Genomic DNA, 13289 nt, shown 5'->3' with positions numbered 1-13289 from the left:
GGTTAGAGTGCTCTTCTGGTACTGCAGGCCTTTCAAAGAATAGATTACTTTTTACGATGCTTTCATTATTGTGGCTCTTTCTTCTCATGTTCTCCAGGGACAGCTGCACCTGAGCCTCTGCACTCCCACCTAGACCCAGGGGGTGGCTGTGTCCACTTGAACCATATTTTTTTGCTCAATATTCACTGAGTTTTATTGAGAAGCCCTTCCCATCTGTATCTCTTTAAATTTTTTTCTAAAATTGATTTCAGAGAGGAAGGGAGAGTGAGAGAGAGAGTAACATCAATGATGAGAGAGAATGATTAATTAGCTACCTCCCTCATGTCCCCCACTGGGGGTTGAGCCCGAAACCAGGGCATGTGCCCCTACTGGGAATCCAGTCGTGACCACCTGGTTCATAGGTGGATGCTCAACCACTGAGCCACACTGGGCAGGCCCCATCTGCATCTCTTGACCAAAGTTGAATCTGGGAGGTGGTGACTGATAGGATTTTCGATTATTTTCTGTTACAGGGTATTTCCTCTGAGCCCTACTTCAACCCTGGTGCCCTGCTTCCCCCAACCCCTTTGAAAGGTGCTGTTCCTCTCTACAACCCATCTCAGGTCCCCCAGGTAAGGAAGCCCCTAGGGACAGGTTTTGGATTAAGAAGATCTGGGTTTATAATCCTAATTTACCATGTGCTGTGCATGAGTTCTTGAGCAACGACTTAACCTTTCCAAGTCTCAGTTTTTGCATCTGTAAAATGGGCTTAGTAGTAGGTACCTCACTGTGTAGTTGTGAAGATTCAGTATGCGAAGGACCTGGCACACAGAAGGACCTGTCAGTCAGTGTTGCAATTATCAATACTGCTCCAGACATTTCATAACTCTTGAGACTCCAGGGACACAACTGGTGTTGCTATCAGCAGTGTGCCTGCACCCTCGCTCTGTCCTGGTGTGAGTGGATCATTGCAAACCTCGAGCGAAGCTACACTCGCTGCTCCTCAGTGACCTTGGGCACACTGATGGCTCTTATGTGTCACTTGGCCTCTCTGCTTTGTAAAATCGAATTTCTTTTGCCTTATTTATTTATTTATTTATTTAAATGAGGATATATTATTTTCCATTCATTTCTAGAGAGAATGGAAGGGAGAGGGAGAGAAAGAGAGAGAGAAACATGGGTGTGAGAGAAACACATCAATTGCTTGCCTCCCACACGTGCCCAGACTAGGGCAAGGATCAAACTTGCAACCCAGGTACATGCCCTTGACCAGAATCAAACCTGACACCCTTTAATCTGTAGGTTAATGCTTTATCCACTGAGCCTAAGTGGCCAAGGCACTTTGCCTAAGTCAAGAGCCTAAGGTGTTGGTGGAAATGAATACGTACATAGAACATCACACTAGGAAGCCAAACACAGCTGGAGTGTTCTAGACTCTCAGGATGCCCTAGCTCAGTCCAGCCAGTCAGCCCCGGTAGGAATCATGCTCGGGGCTCTAAGGCAGTGTGATGTTGGTTCTCTTCCAGCTCCCCACGGCTGCTAGCCTGAACCGGCCAAACCGTCTAGCTCAGCGTCGCTATCCAACCCAGCCATGATGACCAACCCAGGCCCGTCTCCCTGGAGCACATTTATGTTGTTTTCCCTTCTTAATCTCCCAGCCCCTCTGCTGGATTGAGGCCCCCAGCAGGGCTGTGCTAGCCTATTGCCTCCACTGGGCATGGAGAAGGCAAAGGGACAGGACACAGCTCAGTCCAGTCTCTTAAGATCTGCTTCACAAGATGGGAATGACTTCATCACATGGGAAAGCTGGGCATAAGAGCAGATTGGAGATGAGCAGGATGCCACGGGGGCAGCACCAAGGATGGTGGCTTCAGATTCTCAGGGCCTAAGGGATCGACGGAGGACACCACTGGGCTCTGCAGCAGGAAAGTATTGGGGGTCAGGGGGAGGGGGCACTCAAAGCAACATCCTGGACTAATTTGACTCATTCCTCAATTATAGACCAGTTCATGACTCTACTTAGCAAAAGCTTTTATACTAAAACTTAATTATTCTTATCATAATTCCCTTTTCAGTGGCATTTCAGCAGTTTCTCTGTTGGTTCTTGTTTTGTGCACATTTTTTTTATGTGGTTCAGATTAATTATATTTCTCTCACTTTCTTAGCTGGTCCTATTTTTTCATATTCTGGCATCTGGCTATCAAGTTAGATTGCTGTAGGCATCATATTGTCATGGTAACTACCTAACCTATCGATGCAGATGGATGGAACATTAGTCTAATAAATGATGGAAAACATTTTCTAAAACTTCACCCCTTCCCTGACAGGAGCAATGAATGTGCGATATTGTTAATCCCTCCCTCCCTGCTTCAGGCCTTTGCAAATCGATGTTTGGACACTGGAGCTAGAGGGAAGAGGAAGACAGCCTAGAAATTCCCATTTCCCCACCCCTTTCAAACCTCAAATAGAAACGACTCCCAGTGTTTGTCAGATTGTTAAAAATTGCTCATCAACAAGAGTATTTTTTGTATGTGTAATTGTACATACAGGTTTGGTACTCTAATGTACTACAATTATAAAGTTGGCAACCATTAAACCAGGTAATTTTATAGCAAATACTTATCTGTGGCACATTGAGTGGTCTCTGAGTGGTCTCTTCCCTGAAATCTTCTCTAACAATGGTTTCGTTGTGTGACAGGGTGTGTAGTTCTGGAAGGAGCCCTTTGTTAATGAAGAACCTAAGGACTGATCCTCTTAACTTCCAAGTCTACTCCACTGTTTTTTATGTGTTTTTTTTTTTTTTTCCAGTTACGAAAATATGAACAAAAGCTTCTCTGATGCAACCAATCACTCCATTAACTACGCATTTTGTTTCCTAAAAAATTTATTCATCTCTCAGATTAAATTAGGAAATGCATGCACAAGTGTTTTGCATCTAGAAGGCCCTCTGAATGCCATTCCCCTTTCTTCCATAAGAGACTGCTCCTCCTTCAGGTTGGTATGCTGACACCCAGTGGTGGTATTGTGGTAGTAGTGGGTGAGTTCTACAGGAGTAACACTGCTCAGACTTGAATCCTGGCTCATGCCCAGTTTACCTAGTGACATTAGTCAAGCTTACTTGACTGTCCTGTGCTTCTCATCTATAACATGAGGATAATAATTACAATACTACCTACCGCATAGGGGCATTGCAACAATAAATGAGTTGATCTTGTAGAAAAGTACATGGGACATGCTGAGCACTATGTGTCTTCTCTCCTCCTCCTCCTTCTTTTTTTAAATTATCAGTATATAATCTATAAGTAAAATCTTGACTATCTTGTTGCCTAACAGATTACACTGTGGATTTTTCATTCTTGATATAGGTATAGAGTGGGAATGATAACTTAAAAGTACTCAATATGTACCCTTATTACTAAGCCAGTTTCTCTTCCTGCAGCCCATCTGCCACCAATGGTAGGTCATGCGGCTTAGAGCCCCTGGGACCAAAGATGTGGGGGACATCCTGCCCCATAGAAAGAAGCCCATTAGAGGAGGAGACTGAGGACCGAAGAAGAAGGCAGAGATGGCAAATGCCCGTGCCCTCACTTCCTCCTCCTGCTGGGATTCTGCATGGAAAGCCAGTGACTACAGTGTGCGCAAAGCCAGCACTGACCTTAGCTACTTCCCAGGCAGAGGGCACACACTTGCTGGAGGGGAAAATCAGGGGTCTATATAAGCAAGGGAGGAGATCAGGGCATGTATGCAGATTCAGGATTGCAGGGTTATATCCCAGCGAAGTCAGGATGCACCTGTTCATCTGCACATGATTGTTTAAAACAAGTCCTGTCGATAATTGGTCGGGAGAGAACCCTCTGTTGGGTCCAGTAAGGGTCTGATGAAAGGGGTCACTCAGAGGTTTTGGTTGTTTATTAGCTTTTCTTAGTGGTGGTGATGCTGGTGAGGTTGCTAAAGGTCATGATCATTTTATAGCTTCAGCTGGTTCAAAGCATTTGCGCTAAAACAAAGGAAGTGCAGCTGTAAGAGAAAAATATTTCCTCCCTTTGCAAGATGGAAGCGTGGGGAGTAGAGCAGGTGGTGATAAAAATATGCTGCTAGGAACAGGGAGCCCGAGACTGGGGCACTCACAGTGCCTTTCCTGGTCCAGAGCTTGGGAGAGGCTGCAATGGCTTTGTCCAAGAGAGCTTGGGAGCCATAACAGCTTGGCCTTGGGGATGACCGGGATGACCATGGTGTGAGGCAAGTCCTCAACTCCCTGCAGTCTGGTATATGTGGACTCCTTAGGAAGGATTGCACAGTGCCCCAAAAGGCCACAGGGACCAGTTGTGCCTCAGCAGACACCAAGCCAGGGCAGGGCCAAACCAGTCACCCAAAATGCATGGGGCTACTGTATCCACTGTATCTGCCCATCAGCATGAGACATTTTGAGGAAAGAGAATAGACCTCTTTAAAGAAAAAAAGGAATTACCAAAAGGCACTGTTTAACGGGGGAAGGGACATATTATTAATTACAAGTTTGTTTTTATCCCCCATACTTCTCACTGAGGTGCCCTTCCTAGAGGAAGAATAGCTTTAGGAAATGAAAAAGCAACATTTTTCTTTAAAAACAATAACACAAACACTGAGTGGTTACGTGCACATTTGCAACCCTGCCATATACGTGTAATTTAATATTTATACGAAAACATTTCAACTTAATGTTCAGTAATTTTGGAAGAGAACAAACCGTTAAATTCCATTTAAGTGTCTTTATCACATATAACCATTCCAGCCTTCTGTCTAATCCCCTTCTGTGTCTATAACACTGCAAACCAGCCGAGATTCCCAGTTACCTATACTGTACAGATTCCCTTTGAGCCTTCACTCGAGCCTCAGGTTGCTCAGCATCAAAGTCTCTGCTAGCTTTCTTTTCTTCCCTAGAAGCCTTCTTTCTCTTTGGTCTCTTCCTCTGAGCAGCCAAGAGGGAGAGCAAGAGACTGCATCCACCTCTTCACTAAAATCAGAATATTTTTCTTCCCAAGAGGAAATATGCAAGACACTCCTCTGCTCAAAAGGACTAATAGGTGGTAATTTGGGTCTCACTCACAGGAGTTTCTGGGACACTTTATCCACAGAGAGCAGAAGGGAAGTGCCCTTTCCCCTCTTCTGTTTGCCATCCGAATCTGGCAGTTGCGCGTATCATGATTTGCCCGCAATAGGGTGTTGGGTACTTACCTGAGGCTGCCTCTAAACATGGCCCCAGGCGGCCCACTCCCATGAAGTAATTATACCAGGCACCATTCATTCAGGTCCTTCAGAAATGGTTTCTTAATGAGACTGAACCGCTACTTTGAATGAGGACTGAGAGCATATTAAATGTTTCATTACAGTCTCACTAAGTAGGGGAATCTGCTTCCCACATTTTCTTTCTTTTGGGATCTATCTCTAGGTAATAACAGTACTAGGCTGAAACTAGGTCAACAGCAATGCAACTCAAGCTTGACTGACTTGGGCAAGCTGCTTGATATTTTAATGTGAGATGCTTTCTGGGTCTTGAATCATCTTAGAGAGAGCCGATTAAATATCTAATTTTTACAGAATCTCGAGAGAGAGGGATTCCATGGCCTCCCTTGATGCTTCAGCCTAGAGTTTCACACCCTTGAACATTAGGAAGCTAGCTATTCCTAATACTTTCTACCCAAATCACTCATGTGGCTCTTTAAGACTCTCAACTGGTCCTCAGCGGAGATGGAAAACAGCTGCTCACCACCACCTGTCCCTGGAAGTCTTTCACATTCTGCAAGGATCAAATCATGTCTCAGCTTCTGAAATGAAGTTTTACTAAATTTTTATTTTTTCTTGACTAGAGTTGGGGATCAAATCAGCTACATGCTTGGAATCTTTTGGTAGCTATGAGTTTGTTAAGATACACTTTGAGTTTCAATAACTAATATTTCTTGAGTATTTTTAAAACTATATTTTTATTGATTTCAGAGAGGAAGGAAGAGGGAGAAATAGGGGGAGAAACATCAATGGTGAGAAAGAATCATTCATTGGCTGCGTCCTGCATGTCCCCTATTGGGGATCAAGCCTGCAATTGGGTATGTGCTCTGACTGGGAATCGAACTGGTGAACTCTTGGTTCTTGGGTTGACACTCAACAACTGAGCCACACTGGCCACACTATTTCTCGAGTATTTGTTTTGTGTCAGGCACTGTGGTATGCATTCTGTGAAGACTATGTTACTGCAACATGTTATAGATCAGGAACCTGAAAACCGGAAAGAGACAGACAGAGAGAGAGAGAGAGAGAGAGAGAGAGAGAGAGAGAGAGAGAGAGAGAGAGATTAAGAAATTTGTCTAAGGTCACACAGCTAGTAAGGAACTGGGATGGGAATCCAGATAGTCTGACCTCTGAATCTGGGCTTTTAGCCACATTGTCCCGGACATATGTACATTTATTTGTTCAGTTATTCATCAATTACTAATTGAATAATGTGTCAGGCATTGCACTGCTTTCCCCACAAGATGATCTTGCCACTTAAAATACTCAGAGTCTAGTGAGGAAGACAGACTTATATACACAAAAATTACTGCCTAATATAACTGTCATACTTAAAGCTACCTTCAGAGAACTTAGTGCCTTGCCATTCCTTAATAATGTACATATAATTTGGGGGCTGATAGGTAATACGGTCAAATTGTACCACCTCTTATAGTTAAGATCAAAGTTAAGTTCATTGCTAGTGCGTAGCAGAGCAAATCTTTATGCCAGAATTTGAAGTGGCATAAAGAATCAGTGGGTAATGTGTGAAGTCTGAAGGAACAAGGGTGATCGTGCACTGTGATTATCAATACCAAGGGGGCAATGACATCTGAAAGGGAGATCATGTGATTTAGACTCACCAAACTGCTAGGACAGAATCTCTTCTTGCTTCTTTTTGCCTTTTGCAGAATTCTGGGGCAGGAAAAGACTGAGCATTGCAATGGAAGTCTCTAAAGAGAAGGGTCCAAGTTGGAGATTGTGTGTGATTTAGTGTGTGTGTACATACATGGACGCCATCCCATGAGGATCTTCCCTCAATGTATCTCATTTCACCTAAGCTCCACCCCAGCCTTTTATCTCCTCTTCTTCACAATTGCTGTTGTGAAGAAGCTTCTCCATTAAGCGTCTTCCAAGTGGCTTGGAAGATACCCATGGAGTCCCATGGAGTCCCACTCACCAGAACAGGCAGAATAGGATATAACAGAGCTTATTTCAATAACTCCAAACTTTTGGCTAGAAGATTTTAGCTAATTTTTAATGCTCCCTGGCTTTTGGAAATGAAAGGCATTGACTTTTAAAACTTATCTCTGAGTTCTAAGAGCCCATTTTGGAATATAAAAGATAATCACTGTTTCTTTTCCACTGTTCTTGTGTTCTATAATCATGATGTGCAGTCAGGAGGAGACCTCGTCATCCTGGATGGAGGGAAAGAATTTGAGTTTTGTGTTTCAAGATTTCAGTTCTATGTCTTTGGGTATTTGAAATATGAAGTAAGAAGTCTCATGCTCATGACTTCTCTAGGCAATTTTTCAGCTTCTTTGCTTTGCAGGCAATGACAACAAACCATTTGTCACCCCAATAATGCACATCAGTTAATATCTTGAGTCAGGATGTACCCGCACTAGCTTTGTGAACAGGTATATTACCGACAAGTTGCAGATACATTGACATTTGCTAAATTAAATTAGTTTTTAAATGCGCTGGAGTAGCTTGCATTTGAAAGTTAATTGATATTAAGCCCCTAAAATAATGAATTATTTGCAAAGAAAACAATCACTCCCATTTATCACTTTGTAGACGCTGACTTTGTAGTCTCAGGGAAGACACTATAGTAAAAATAAGACTTTCAGTTCTAGGCTTACATTTTCCCACTAGCTAAACCGGCGACTTTATGTAAGTTAATTGAATTTATCAGCATCCCAAAAACTTCTCAGTTAAAAATTTGGAGTCACTCATTCAACAAACAGATTTAGGATCTCACATGGGATGGATAGGTGAAAGCCAATTCAAGTTCTCCTAGAGCTCACAGTTGAGTTGGGAGACAAGTGGCCCATATGTTCCAGGATGACTATTGTTCTAGGCACTGCTGGTGTGTGGCTGAGGCCCCTGATTCTGCCTCCCACGGAAGGAGATGACTGGGAAGGTTCTGGAAGAGGGAACTTTATCAATGAAAATACCATGATCTGGAGAGGTTAATCAATTTTCCTAACTCCCTTTAATTAAAGTTCTGATTACCAAGCTGATGGCCTTTGGGTATGTGAATGTGAGAACATAATATAAAATGTAAAGCTTTCTCATTATTACATTGAAGGTGTGTTTATAGTGATAAAAATATCAATAACAATAAAAGATTTTTGTGCTAGGCATTGTTACAAGAGCTTAAATGTGTTTTTTTTTATTCAGTTCTCTTAATATACAATGAAGGGTTTAGGTGGAGAATTCAAATAACTTGACCAACATTTCACAGCTAACAATGGAGCTGAGAAAGCATCGTTCTTCACATGTTGTCTACTCTAACCCTTAAAACAACTGCAAGAGGTGGCCCTACTAGCCTTACTTCACAGCTGAGGAAATGGAGGCCCAGAAAGTTTAAGTAACTTCCCGGAAATCACACAGTAAGTAGAGGAGCAGGAATCTGAACCTATGAAGTTGGGCCCCAGAGCCTAGATTATCATCTCTTGCTTACTTAAAGTGGTTGTACCTTGAGAGCTCATTTGGAGGTTCTAGCAAGGTGAGTGGATAAAAAAGCTGTGGTACATATATACAATGGAATACTAGGCAGCCATAAAAAAGAAGGTCCAACAGCATGGATGGACTTGGAAAATATTATGCTAAGTGAAATAAGCCAATCAGGGAAGATAAATACCAAATGATCTCACTTTACTAGTATACTAGTTTGTGGAATCTAAGGAACAAAATAAACTGATGAGCAAAACAGAAACAGAGGCATGGATACATGAAACTGTGACAGCTTTCAGAGGACTGAAGAGAGGGGGGACTTGATGAAGGAGGAGAGTAGATTAGTTAAAGAACATATATGCATAGCCTATGGACACAGACAACAATGTGGTGATGGCCAGAGGGAAGGGAGATGGGGACTGGGTGGAGGGGATGTCCCCATCTGCAATAGTGTTAAGAATAAAAATAAAGAAACAGATCATAGCATCAAAAAGAAAAAAAACAACAACAATAGTTTTACCTGTTTCACAAACCAAGCAGAACCCTGAATCTCATTCCCAGTCTTATGGAGCTATCTCAGACAGTGTATCTCTGGGCCTATTTCCCATCAGCCACTGAGGGACTTTACTTATTATCTTATGTGTTTATGCATATATCTATTTTTGCCATTAGACTTGAGACTTCTCAGGGCCAGGTGATATAACTTACTCATCTTTATATTTCCAGGTCCTTGCACAGCACCTATCCCTAATCAAAGGGCCAAATATTCAAAATAGACCCGAATGAATCATTTCCCATCATGACAACCTCAAATAGTTTGCAAGAAAATGTCCACAATTTAGTTCTGGCCTAGAGGTTGCCATGAGGGGCCATCCTGTTGTTAGACTTCGAGCCATCTCTGCACCTTTTAGAAATGGAGAGAAGTCTTGATATAGTAAATGCTAAAAATAAATAAAAATCTGTAAATGAATGAATGGCTCAGGGAGGCAGGCAAGGGACACAAATGAGAGGATCATCACAGCTTTTGAGAAACTGTCCACGGGAGAGATGATGGAGACCTTCAGCGGGGAGAACCCAGTGCTTCTTGGAGAGATACCCACGGGGCAGCTCTCCTGGCTGCTGATGGAAGGCAGGTGCCTCGCGTGAAGTCAAGGCAAGTAATATCCTGCATTTACAGTTCTTCCTTTGACCCTCAGGGGCGCTTATTTCTGGCAGAAGCATTTCTTGGTTTTAAAACGTACTTCACCCCTTTACAACCGATGTAATTGCTATTGGAACGCTTTGCCCCGGTAGTGTCTTAATTAGGTCAAATTTTATACTCAGGGCTTTCACTTAATGCTGCATTTGCAATTCCAAGGCCTCTACTCTCTTCGCTGCCAGGAAACATTCGTGTTTTCTAGATGTGGGGACACCCTGACCCAGTCTGTTTGCCCACTCTCCCAGGGGCTGGGCTGGGGAGGGGGTCCAGGGGAGCTGGGCCAAAAGAGACATGTGAGCTAGGAGAATCATCTGAATGCTTTTCAAAAGAAAATCCCATCTCTAAGTTACCTTGTTCTGAGCTCTGCTTGGATGTTGTGTGGCTAATGGTAGGATCCAAGGCCATTTGTCTTTAGTTAAAATTATACAGTTTTGCTGTGTCTTTTTTTTTTTTTAAACTACCTTTTAATTATCTGCTTTTTATCAAGCAGAACATGCCCTGAGAGTTATACCCTTCCTTCCCCCATGCCACCCCAATAATGAGAAGTAAGCCATCTGCCAAGAAAACAAATAACAATATAAAAATCACACAAATATATAATCCCCAACCCAGAAGGAAAGGAGCAGCTGCCACCTGGTACCAAACAGAACAGAATTTAATATTTATCTAGCAGAGAGGGTACCCAACAGGCCGTAATTCCTCTGTGGGGCGGGGAGGCTGAGCAGAGGTCAGGGATGAAAATCGTCTGCACAAGCATGGGCTAATAGGGACACGTGGAAATCAATTCCATGAGCTCAGTGTTGCTGTCCCCTGTCACAGGGTGCATGCAGGAGGCATCTCAGGAGGCCATCAATCTGTCACCAGAGAGGGGAGAGACTGGAAGTGAGAAAGGAGGAAGTTGAAATTGAGTTTCTCTGGGGCCTTTTCCTCCAGTTGGAAGTGTAGCTAGAGAAATAGGGAGCAGAGCCACCCCACAGTAAGGGACTTTGGGGCTTTTGCCACTGGCTTTGGGGAGCGGTACCTGGGAGGAATGACATTCTGCTCTTCCAATGTTTCAGACAAGCTGTTTGGGTACTGAATTAGGATAAAACTCCCCCCTTCCCCTGAAATTGCACTTCCCATAGCCTCAGTGGATTTAGGGCTTGCATTGATTTCTATATAACTTGTATCTAATTCTTAATCAAACGCTCTCCGAGGGAATAGAAATTCAGCGATTAGAAATTGTGCAATGCATGGAAGCTAGTCAATCTTCCGCTTTATTGACAAATTGCATTGTTAAAGCGACTCTGCTGGCCGACATGACAGTTCTTTCTAAGAGAGAGGCCGTTTACAGAGCTGTGTAAATCAGGAGTGTCCTTAAACTGTGGTTGGGGAGACATGATTTGGCAAAATGTCTGCCAATAATGTGGAGTATTACAGCAAATTACCCGGTTTATACATGCAAGCAAAGCTTTGTTTCCCTTGCCATGTTTGAGGGCCAATAAAGCTTGCAGATGTGAGGGGAGCCAGCATTTCTGTCTCTGTGCAGCTGTTTATCAGCAGCTTTAAAACACATTTTCACATATTAATGAGGTGGTATAGCAATTCCAGAATTAGAACAGTGGGATGTATCATTTTCTGCCTTATATGAAGCTCTCCCATATTGTCTGCAGCGTTACCAGGGTGTGTGGTGGGAGATGGAAGTTGTGGTGGGTGCAACATGTGCTTACGGCCCCCCAACCCCCGTCATCTCTGACCATTCTCGCATGGGCCCTGGCACTGCTATTGGCAGGTCTTGTTGCAACTTTGTCTCCTTGTTTCCTGATTTATGTGTCAGTGGGGCTTGGTGATCCTTCTTTGCTCCTTCACTTCCTAAAATCGTCCCTGGTGTTCAGTAGGTGCTCCATGAATGTTGAATGAATGAATGGGTAGATGGGTGGGTGAAAGTGCTTGTTCCCTCAGACACTACCCTCTGCAAGCACAGTCTACCTGTCACCGTCGCTTCAAGGAACAGAATAGGTGTGTGGCATGGCTTCCCTTGTATTGTATACAAATGGTAAAATGGCAAATTAGATCTGTAAATTAAGAGCCATCAGAAACCCTACTGAGCATTTAATCCAGAGATTTCCAAACACAGATATGCGGCTAGAGCTAGAATATTCATTGCCAAGTTTTCACCAGTCGCAATGCGTGAGAAAAATAAGAACGCAGTGAGGCCTTGGCCACTAGCTCAGCTGGTTGGAGCATCGTCCTGATATGCCGAGGTTGTGGGTTTGATTCCTGGTAAGGGCACATACAAGAATCAACCAGTGATTGCATCAATAAGTGGGACAGCAATTCAATGTTTTCCCCTCTCTAAAAACCAATAAATAGATAAAAATTAAAAAGAAAGAAGAATCTAGTGAGTTTTCATAAAGCTACAGGAACTATGTTAGAACCCTGAGATTAGGACCTTCTGCTTTATTTGACATTAAAACACTCTTTTCTTTTATAAATTGATGGTAGTAGCAGATGATAACACTTTAAAAAATGCCTTTACTTGACAAAGCAGTTTCTAGTCCCCCACATTTTGGGGATAGTAGAAAGTGTGATCTTTCTGTGAAACCCCAAGGTCTGAAACTATTGCGTTAACTCAGCCCTTTAAAAAAAATTCACTGAAATTACCTGCTGGCCTGAAGTGAGACACTGAGCTGCTTCAAATAATTAGCTCATTTCAGCCAACGATAAGTCCTATGAGTACCTCTCTGTCTTGTCTCTTTGGAGCAGGGATCCAGGCTGGGTCACATAAGTCTTGCAGCAATGCCATCACTAAGGTATAGGAGATTTCTTAAACCCAGGCCAGTCACTATAACAGAGGAGTGCAGAAGCCTGATTTAAACACGCCTCATGCATTCTCTTCTGCAGAAAGAGTTGCTGTCCAGTCCTCATGGTGAAAATGTGTGTATGTGCTCTGTGTGAATACAGAGCACCCCTGAGCTATGAGAATCCTGGTTGGTGTAAAACACGGGGGAAAGAACTCTGCCTAGACACGCCTGCTTTCTCTGAATCCTACACAGCACCGCCTTTGGTTTTTACACTGTCTTCTGTTCTCTGTTTATTATTCACGAGGCTTATCTTCCCTGAAGAATGGGAATACTCTATTTGAATCCTGTTATTAATTGATAAACATTTTTCCTTTTTTGTAAACACACTCTTTTCTGGAGGCTGTTTGGCCTATGCTGGTTCTGCGTGTCGGAAAGATCTGAGATTCCATCGACCTGGTTTCCAGCCCTGGCTGTATGACTGACTGATGGATGACAAGTGTGTGAGTGAGTGCTGGATCTTACAGCATCCAGGTCCCCGTTGCTAAGAGGGAGTAACGACGCTGACCTGCCTCACTGAGAGAAGCGTCATGTGCATTAACTGCCTAATGATGCCAGCGAAACATTAT

The 13289-nt window shown here is 43.2% G+C and overlaps 1 protein-coding gene across 9 annotated transcripts in view; it reads left to right on the top strand.

Annotated features, from left to right (window-relative positions):
* Positions 1-13289, top strand: part of SEC16B (SEC16 homolog B, endoplasmic reticulum export factor) — a 230130-nt gene that overhangs the window by 42772 nt on the left and 174069 nt on the right. For all 9 annotated transcript variants that reach the window (XM_084865215.1, XM_084865216.1, XM_084865211.1 and 6 more), the window contains 2 exons: positions 513-611; positions 1506-2973. In XM_084865215.1, the coding sequence (XP_084721341.1) occupies positions 513-611; positions 1506-1574 (168 nt within the window). In that variant the 3' untranslated portion in view covers positions 1575-2973. The remainder of the gene's footprint in view (positions 1-512; positions 612-1505; positions 2974-13289) is intronic.

Source organism: Pipistrellus hanaki (assembly GCF_964339955.1).
Source record: "Pipistrellus hanaki genome assembly, chromosome: 18".
Lineage (NCBI taxonomy): Eukaryota > Metazoa > Chordata > Mammalia > Chiroptera > Vespertilionidae > Pipistrellus > Pipistrellus hanaki.
Note: the sequence above shows the minus strand (reverse complement) of the source record. Positions and strands in the feature narration are given on the sequence as shown.